The 9,177-nt window shown below is 67.5% G+C and overlaps 1 protein-coding gene across 1 annotated transcript in view; it reads right to left on the bottom strand.

Annotated features, from left to right (window-relative positions):
• Positions 1-8,881, bottom strand: part of BOK (BCL2-related ovarian killer) — an 11,080-nt gene extending 2,199 nt beyond the window's left edge. The window contains exons 1-4 of the mRNA XM_012661940.1: positions 8,709-8,881; positions 7,949-8,200; positions 5,605-5,733; positions 316-479 (exon numbers count right to left, since the gene is read on the bottom strand). Coding sequence (XP_012517394.1) covers positions 316-479; positions 5,605-5,733; positions 7,949-8,171 — 516 coding nt within the window. The 5' untranslated portion in view covers positions 8,172-8,200; positions 8,709-8,881. The remainder of the gene's footprint in view (positions 1-315; positions 480-5,604; positions 5,734-7,948; positions 8,201-8,708) is intronic.
• Positions 8,882-9,177: the final 296 nt, after the last annotated feature.

Here is a 9,177-nt window from a genome sequence, read left to right on the forward strand (position 1 = left end):
CGAACCCCAACTCTCCCACCTCCACCCCGCACTCAGGTGCTCACCCACCCGCCTGGACCCCTGCACCCCGAACCCCAACTCTCCCACCTCCACCCTGCACTCAGGTGCTCACCCACCCGCCTGGACCCCTGCACCCCGAACCCCAATTCTCCCACCTCCACCCCCCACCCAGGTGCTCACCCATCCACCTGGACCCCTGCACCCCGAACCCCAACTCTCCCACCTCCACCCCACACTCAGGTGCTCACCCACCCGCCTGGACCCCTGCACCCCGAACCCCAATTCTGCCACCTCCACCCGCACTCAGGTGCTCACCCATCCACCGCGCCTCCGCAGCCAGGTCGCCAGGGTCTTGCGCACAAACTCTCCCAAGCAGTCGACGAGGGCGTGGACCATGGCTGGCTGGGCCTGCCGCACGCAGTCCACGGCCAGCGCTGCGGCCACCGCGTACAGGGACACCACCTTGCCCCACGTGATGCCTGCAGGGAGAGAGCCGGTCAAGGCCGGGGCCTCGTCAAGGCGCTGAGCCACGCGGCTGATGGCCAGGGCGCCCAGCCAGCCGACCGCCTGCTGTGAGCCTGGCCCGCTCTCCTGCCCAGTCCCGCCCACCCAGCCGCCACCGCACGCCTGCCTGCAGGAGCCCAGGCTGCAGCCTGCGCGGCCACCGTCTGTGCTGGAGGCCACAGGCACAGCGAAAGGGGACACCGAGGAGTGGGGGTTGCCAACGCCTTGCAGCTGGCAGAGCGCACACTGCGCGGCTTCCAGGGCACACCGCCGCCAGCTCGTGTTGCCGCAGCCTGTCGCCCACGTTCCACATGTGAGGACGCCGCGGTGCCTGGAAGGAGGGCCCTCCCCGACACCTGACCTGTGCAGGGCCCGGGGGTGGGGCAGGCCGCCATGAGGGGAAGGCAGATGGACGGCGAGTTGGGGAAGAAGTTAGGGCACACGCTGTCTCCTTAACATACGGAGCTTTTCTAAGACAACGAGGAGAAACAGGAAGCTTTCAAGAGAAATACGAGCACAGAAATGAACGGCAGATTTACAAAAGAAGAGCAGTAACAGACATGTGAAAAAATGTTCACCCTCACTGGTAACCAGAAAAAGGCAAATCAGAACAAAATGCAGATTGTAATCTCTCGTGTGAAAAGCTTTTAAATGGCAACGTCGGCATTCAGGCACGCGTGGCAACACCTGCAGGCAGGGCATGCCCAGCGTCCTCGCGGGAAGTTAGCCCAAGTGGTGAGTGCAAAGATTGGGCGCTGCCTCCGGCCCCTCTCCACACGGCAGCCAGAGCAATTTCCCACAAAAACATGTCAGGCCAAACAAACACTTGTTCACAAACATTGGAAGCAGCGCTATTCGCAACCGCCAAATGCCCATCAGCAGAGGAGTGGATGAGCCACATGCCAGCACTCGGGAGGCCGAGGCAGGAGGATCGCTTCAGCCCCGGCGTTGGAGGCTGCAGTGAGCTGTGATCGCACCGCTGCACTCCAGCCTGAGCGACAAAGCAAGACCGTGCCTCCAGGAAAAAAGTTTAGTTGTATGTTGTATGAATTTCACCTCAATGACAAGAAATGGAAAACCTTGAGCTCAGACCAGGCCACTCCCCTGCCTCAAGCTCCGCCTTGGCTGCTCCCTCCCACCCACCTCCTCCAAAGGAAACCCAGTCTGAAACCCGGCTGAGCAGCCCCACAGCCACTGGCCTGTTTCCTACCACCCTGGCTTCGACGGTGCCCTCGTCGCTGCCGGAACGTGCGCACCTGGCACAGCGTGGTCCTCACCTGCTGCACCCCAAGGGCTGTTCCAGTTCCCTTCTCCAAGGCCACCCAGGCCAGCCGGGTGCCAGGGTTGAGTGGCGCGACTGACGCCCCGTGCCCAGGGAAGAGCAGGCTGTTCCGCCCCCGCTGAGCCCTGCCAGGCAGGCCTGGCCCCCAGCAGGTTGGGCTGGGGGGTTAACGTGGACGGGCTGAGCAGTCAGGGCTGCGCGCCAGGGAACCTGCTGTCCGTGTCACCTGCAGAGGGGCGTCCCGTGGAGAGAGGACAGTGTGTTCTGAGTGAACGGCCACGTTTCAGCTCCGAAGCAATGGAAGGGAAAGGAAGGAGAGCAGGCGTCCAGCGGTGCTGGCAGAGGGGCCTGCGGCAGCCTCAGAATCTCGTTTTCTTCGAGCTCTTCTGCGCTTTCTTTTTTACTGAGATGCAATCTCGTCACTATCATCTTTTAAGTGGGACGTTGTGTTTAGCATGTTTTCGAAGTTGTGCACCCGCCACCACTACCTAATTCCAGAACATTTTCATCGCCCGGAAAGAGACCCTGTACCCGTTAGCAACCACTCCCCACCCCCAGCCCCCGGTGACCACTGAGTGACGCCGTCGCCGCAGTTTCACCCACGCTGGGTGTTTCGCAGAAACGGAATCCTGCAGCACGTCCCCTTGGCGCATTCGCCAGGCTCGTTTCCAAGGCTCAGCCACGCCGTGGCCTGTGTCAGCGCTTCGCTGCTCTGCGCAGCTGAGCGGCATCCACGGCGTGGCTGTGCCACGCTTTGCTGACCCTTTCGCCAAGGCCCTCGGCCGGTACCTCTGGGCACTGTGAATGACGCGCGACGGGTGCCTGTGCGCGCTTTCTGCGCGCTTTCGTGCGGGTGTTTCGTCCCTCTGGGGCGCGCACCGGGAGAGTCGCTGGCCTGGGGGGTGACTCCGCGCCTAACCACGCGAGCAGCTGCCAGGCCACTGCCATCTTACGTCAGCGGCGCCCGAGGGCCCCGATCCCCCACGTCCTCGCTGACACTCGGGGTGGTTCCAGCCAGGACAGGCGCAGCGGTTTGACCTGCACCTCCCGGGGACGCACGACACGGACACCTCTTCACGCGCCTGTCGGTCGTTCAGACGTCTCCACGGGAGACACGTCTGTGCAGCTTCTCTGCCCATCTTTTAACTGGGTCGTCCTGTTCATGTGGACGTGTCAGGGCTCTTAACATAGTTCTTCAGCATTTCCTGATTTTTCTGTGGTAAAATACTTCGCTCTTATAATAGGAAAAAAGGAAACTATCTGGGGGAGGAAAGTGAATTTGTCCTCTGGTGGGAACTTTGAAGCCCAAAGTGAAAACGCAGCCAGAAACATCAGCTGCCTCTGCCTGGGGGGGGTGCCGGCTGTTCCTGCGGGGGCCGGAGGCTGGGAGGTCACCGCGGGGCCCTGCCCTGCAGCCCTCCGGCTGCCCACATCGCCAGCCACAGCCCAGGCCATGCCAGCGTCCCCACAGTCCGGCTGCGCCCCCAGGGGCACCGGCGGCAGGAACAGGGGGGTGAAGACCCGGAGTCCGCTGCGCAGGGCAGTCGGGCGTGGGAGGGGCCTCGGGCACAGAGGGACGGAGAGACGGCCAGGGGCTGGCCCTGCAGGCAGAGGGGTCCAGAGAGGTGAGGACAGGGGTGGACAGAGGGTGAAATGGGGACAGGCGGGCAGGAGCTAGCCTGGGGCCAGTGTGAGGGCAGAGGGGGCAGCCCTGCTCCCTCCCCCCGCAGGCGGCTCCAAGGTTCAGAGAGGTTAAGAAACCAGTTGCCTTGGGCCCAGGCCGGCCTGGCGCCCCACAGGCAGGGCCACCCCGTGTGGCACCGGGGGCCGGTGGGGGCGTGGAGGTGCCACAAGAGACACAGGGGCTTGGTGGACGAGCCCGTGGTGCTGGCTGGGGCGGGCTCTGCTCCAGTTTTCCAGCAAAAACTCAGCTCTCTACAAACGCAGATGCCGCCTGTGCTGCGTGTGCCCCCGGGGACGCCCCACCTCAGCCCGGCCCCTGCACTGGGCAGGGCCAGGCAGCAGGGGTGTCGGCCAGTCCCCACCTCCCCGTCCCTCTGCACCGCGGCAGGCCAGAGCCACGTCCTCAGAAATGACCGTTCCTCTTAAAGCCAGCGGGCGGCTCGTAAACCGGCTGGCCAGACAGCCCGGAGACAGACACCCGGCGGCCACCCACGCGCCGGCGTCCGCCAAGGGAGGCTGGAGGGTGGTCGAGGGAGGGCGGAGGGTGGTCATCAGCGTCAGCTCAGGACGTTTGCTGCTCCCGGCTTCCTTCCTGGGCCCCACCGCTCCCTCCTCCCCCAGGCGCCTGCCCAGGTCGCCCTTGGGGAGCGGCAGTGCTCCCGTCCCCACCGCCCACCCCAGCCCCCGCAAGCCCTGCCCCTGTGCTCTGGCCCCTCTGCTGGGCGGGGGCCCAGCTGGCTGACCCAGCTGTGCCACGCGTCCCAGGCAAAGCCCACACCAGGACGCCCACCCCCAGCCCCACCAGGCTGGCACTTGGGGCCCTCTGAAGCCCACCTTAACGACAGGGATTGGTTCACGACCTCCCAAAGGAACGTGGGAGCAGTGACAGACTCCAGGCTCCGGGGCCACCCTGAGGAGCACTGGACAGGGAGTCCTGCCACTGCACCAGCCAGGCCCCACCCCTAACCCCATGCCACGGCCAGCGGTCCCCTGCAGCCCTCAGTTGTGGTCTGGGCCAGCCTGTGCTGCAGCAACAGAACAACCTGGGACAGGACCAAACCCCACCTGGACCCCCTTCCCAGGACCCGGTGGGGGGAGCCGGCCCCCCTCGCATCTGTCCTGCCCACCAAGAGTAGGAGGAGCCTCCCTGGGAGGGGACAGGAGACGTCAGCACAGGGTCGCCCCATAAGGCTGGGACCGGCGGAGCCAGGGCCTCCTCTGACCAGGACGCAGTGGCCCCTCACCCTCGGCCTCTTTTCGTCATCTCTCGGGTGGGCAGAGGTCATTAGGCCTCAGGAAGGCCCCTGGCCCTGAGGGGCCCTCTCTGCTGGGGGTGCATCTTCGCCCTGCAGGGACTGTGGCTTCCCCACGGCACCCTCGGCCCTAAAGCCCGGCTTCTGCCGTCGGGACCGTCCTACCGAGGAGGAAACTGAGACCGGGGAGGGGAGGGCCAAGGTCACACGACGACAGACCCAGGCCAGCTCACACACGGGGGACCTCCACGCCTGCAGCGCGGGGTCTCCCAGAAAGCCCCAGGGGAACATGGCCCTCCCTGCTCCGAGCTCCCAGGCCTCCTGTCATCCCGGGGTCCCCCAGTGCAGAGCGGCACCTAGTGCCGGACAGTACTTAGGAGCACTCTGCCTAGAACCCGCGCCTCGTGCTCAGACTCACCCCTGGCCCACGCCGGAATTCGGCAGAGTGACCTGTGACTTCCGAGGGTACATCATAAGAGCCCGGCTGCGCCCACCTGGACTGTTGGGATGCTGCCGCCCGGGACCCAGCACCCCTGGGAGAATCCTGAGACCCGCGCAGGGTCGCGTGCAGGAACCGACAGCCAGCGCTGGCCGCCCTGGGTCACGCACGGCAGCCCCAGCCAATGCCAGACCACAGCTGCTGGAGACGCCGGCGCCAGCTGCCCGACACCCTCCGGCCCTCAGGACCACAGGAGGCACCGACGGCGCTGAGTCTGCGTGTTCCAGGCCGGGCCGTCACGCGGCGGGACACCCAGCAGCAAGAAGGCGTTCGTGAGCCTCCAGACTGGCAGGCCCGTCTCTTGGGGCCCCCGTGAGCCTGCCCCGATCTACAGACCCCGAGCCCCTCCGTGAGGTCCCGTGGGGTGGACGGGCCAGGCCTACCTGCAGAGAAGATGTGGCCTGCCACGGCCAGGAACGCATCAGTCACCACGGGCTCGGACTGCAGGGAGATGTGCAGCTGCCGCGCCACGTTGCGGTACACGCTGGGCCGGATCAGCTCCAGCTCATCCCCTGCGCGGTCACATGAGCAGGTCAGAGCAGCCACGGCTCAGCCCCTGTGGACACGGCTGGCTGCGGAACCCACCCGACCTCACTTGACCCCCCAACCTCAGCCCCTGGGGACAAGGAAACCAGGGAGGTGCCGAGGGCACCCCCAGTCCTGCCCCTGTGCTGCTGCCCCTCCAACGAGCCCCCCCAGGGCCGAGCCGGCCGAGCCGGTGGGGCAGGAATCTGGGTGCAGCAGGAATCTGGGTGCAGCGTGGGCCGTGCCTGCTCGATGACTCACGGCAGACGGGCGGCCGGGCTGCCAGGCAGCAGGAGGGGCCGGCAGGCAGCCAGAGCCCAGCCTGGGGAGGGGCTGAGCGGGGGACCTCACACAGGCAGCCCCCAAGAGCCATCCTGGCTCAGGTCCCAGCATCACTCGGGGGTGGCACAGGTGAACTGACTGGCACAGGCTGAGCCACTGTCCTGGGCCACCAGCACCGCCCACGCCCCACCTGGGCTCCTGGTGCCACGCGGGTGTGTTGGGATGTGGCAGCCGCGGAAATGCCCCCCCCACAGGCCCGCCTGCCTCACGTACTGGCGGCAGGGCCCGTGGCTGCGGTGTGCAGGCACTGGGCAGACAGTGCCGGGAACTCCACCTGGCCCTCAGATTGGGCGTCCCCAGCCGGCCAGCTCTGCAGCCAACGCACAGGGAGGTGCTGCCGACCGGAGAGGCCAGCGACGAGGGCGCTGGTGTCACCATGAGGCCAGCTGCTCTCCGTCTAATTCATAAAGATCTGGAACCGGAGCAGACCGAGGAGAGGCCGGGGCCGGGGGCAGGCGCGGAAATTCCCAGGGCTTCTGCCTGTTCCCACAAAGACCTCAGGGCCACTGTGGGGACACAACCTGGGCTTCTTCCTGTTTGCGGCTGCCTGGGGGCTGGGGGCAGGCCAGGGGCCAGGGAGACAGCGCCCGTGGGGGCTCAGCCTGAGCAGCTGCGAGGGCAGAACGCAGCAGACAGACGTGAACCAGACGCCTCGGGGTCGGAGCCGCCTCCCTCTGGGGCCCCCTGAGCCATCTGGAGCTTCCTCTGGCCATCCCAGGGGTTTGGGGGATCTCAAGAGGCCAAGGAATCATCTTCTCCAGAGGCCCCTGGAACGTACCGCTGGGTCGTCCTGGAAGGGACGGCCACGGGGCAGCCGGCCTCGCGGAGTCCTCTCGTCAGACCAGGCTCTCTGGACACCTGGCCGACCCCCGGACCCCGGGAACCCCGCCTTTCTCCACACCTAGGAGCCTCTCCCTCCTTCCCTTCTCAGACAGTGCTCCCCACCTCCTGGAGGCCATCCCTGCCCCCACCCTACTCCTGGGCAGGCCAGGGCAGTCAGCCCTGCTCCTTGGGACCAGCAAAAACAAGACAAACGCACACCGGTGTCAGCTGGAGAAGAGGGGTGACGTCCCCCCTTACGGGGTACTCCAAACGCCCCGACTCCCCCACAGCCTGCCTGGAGAGCTGCCCATTCAGGGTGTCACCTCTGCTGTCACCTCCCCTTCCTGGGCACGGCCACAGGCTCCGTGTGCCCACTCTGGGCGCCCAGTAAACACTCATGGATGAGTGGCCTCCGCTGGCCGTGGCGGGGGCTGGCAAAGTCTCCCTCTCTGGGGCCGAGACCCTGGGGAGGGGGAGGCAGTCACTGGGCTGCGTGTGACCCCAGAAACAAGCACCCCCAGATGTCTTCACGGACCCGCCTCGCAGCTCTGGCTGCCCACCCAGTGGTGGGCGAGATTCCCACGGGGCCGGAAGGAAAGTGCAGCAGGTGGCAGGAACCCGGCCTGTAACTGCAAGGACCTACTTTCCAAAACAAACATGGCACACGTGGTCTGACAAAGGATTTTTGCGCTCAGCTGAGTACAAGGGTCACTCTGGAAATTTAGCCACTAAATCATTCTTTCTGGAGCTTTCTATTGTTTATGGCAAGAATGTCTGAGATCTGGGCTGAGCAGCCAAAAGGGGTGGGGGTGGGGAGCCAGCGAGTGGGGAAGCCCAGAGGCCAGACGGGGCGCCGACCAGGCCGGGCCTCCCAGGCAGATTCTGGCAGCCAGGGCCGGCCCCCTCGCCGCCCCGGGGAGGCCAAGGTCCCGCAGAGGAGGGCGCTGGCCGGGCCTTCTGGCCGGCGCAGCTGCACCCCGAGACGCGGCAGGCCCGGCCACCGCCCGCCCGGAACGGCGGCCTGGGGACCACACTCACCCAGGCGCAGCAGCACCGCGGACACCTCCGCCAGGCGGCCTCCCGGGACGAGCGCGGCGCGCTCGGGCACGCTCCAGGCGAGGCCGGCGCGCAGCAGCCGCGCGTGCACGAACTCCCTGCCCAGCGCCTTGGCCTGGGCCACCAGCTCCTTGTCGGTGGGCGAGCGGTCAAAGGCGTCCATGATCTCGGCGGCGAGGACCGAGGAGCGCCGCAGCACCTCCATGGCGGGGACGCGGTCGAGGGGCGCCGCACCTGCGGGCAGACGGCGCTCAGCTCGGGGGGCGGCGGGGCGCGGGGGCGGCGGGGAACGGCCGGGCGCGGGGAGCCGCCGCCCCACCGCGTGCGCCCGGACCGCGCGCCCGGCCGGGGCGCACTGGGAGGCCGGGCTGGGCGTGGCCCTCGGGAAGGGCCGCAGCCAGCTGGGGTAACCTCCCGCTTCGGGACCCCGAATCTTTAAAAGCAGTGTCCCATTCTTTCAGATTCCGACTAAATCACAAGGTCCCCGCGCTGCTGGGTGCCAGGGGTCGGAGGCGCCGCGGGGACGGCGACCTGCTCGGGCCGGGCGACTCGGAGGGGAGGCGGCGGCGCGCGGGCACAGCCAGCCTCCGGCGACAGGCGACGGCCGGGACCCCCGCCGGGCGCGCTCCGAGCTGGGCCGCGGCTCCCGGGCTGGGCCCACCCCCTCCGCACCCGCGGCCGCGGGCGTTTGTCCCCGACCTCGCGCCCCGCGGGGAGGCGTCCCGGGGACCGGCGCGCTCACCTCTCCCGCCGCATGGCGCGGGCGCGGGCGCGGGGCTCTGGCCTCAGGACCCGCTCGCCGCCGTCCCCGCCGATCTCGACCCTTCCGTGCGCCGCGGCGAGGACGCGCCCGCCCGGCCCCCGCCCCGGCGCGAGGTCGCGGCTCCCGGCGCTCGCGGGGCCAGAAGCCGGAGAGCGCCGAGCGCGCCCGGCCGGGGAGGCGAGGCCCGGGCTTGGCCTTCTAAGGAGAGGCGACCCCGGGGCGGAGCCGCGGCCCGGCCTAAGGAGGAGCCAGCGCGTTCCCGGCTGCGCGGGGGAGGCGCCCGAACCCGAACCCGAACCCGAACCCGCTGGCCGAGCGATTAGACCGAGCACCAGCCGCCCGGGTTCCCGCCCGGCTGCGTTTTAAAATCGGGTTGTCTGATTTTTTTTGCTGATTTTCCCGAGTTCTGTATAGATTCTGGTTATCAGCCCTTTTCGGACGTGCAGCA

This window comes from Propithecus coquereli, unplaced genomic scaffold, assembly GCF_000956105.1.
Source record: "Propithecus coquereli isolate 6110/MARCELLA unplaced genomic scaffold, Pcoq_1.0 Scaffold743, whole genome shotgun sequence".
In the NCBI taxonomy this organism is placed as follows: Eukaryota; Metazoa; Chordata; class Mammalia; order Primates; family Indriidae; genus Propithecus; species Propithecus coquereli.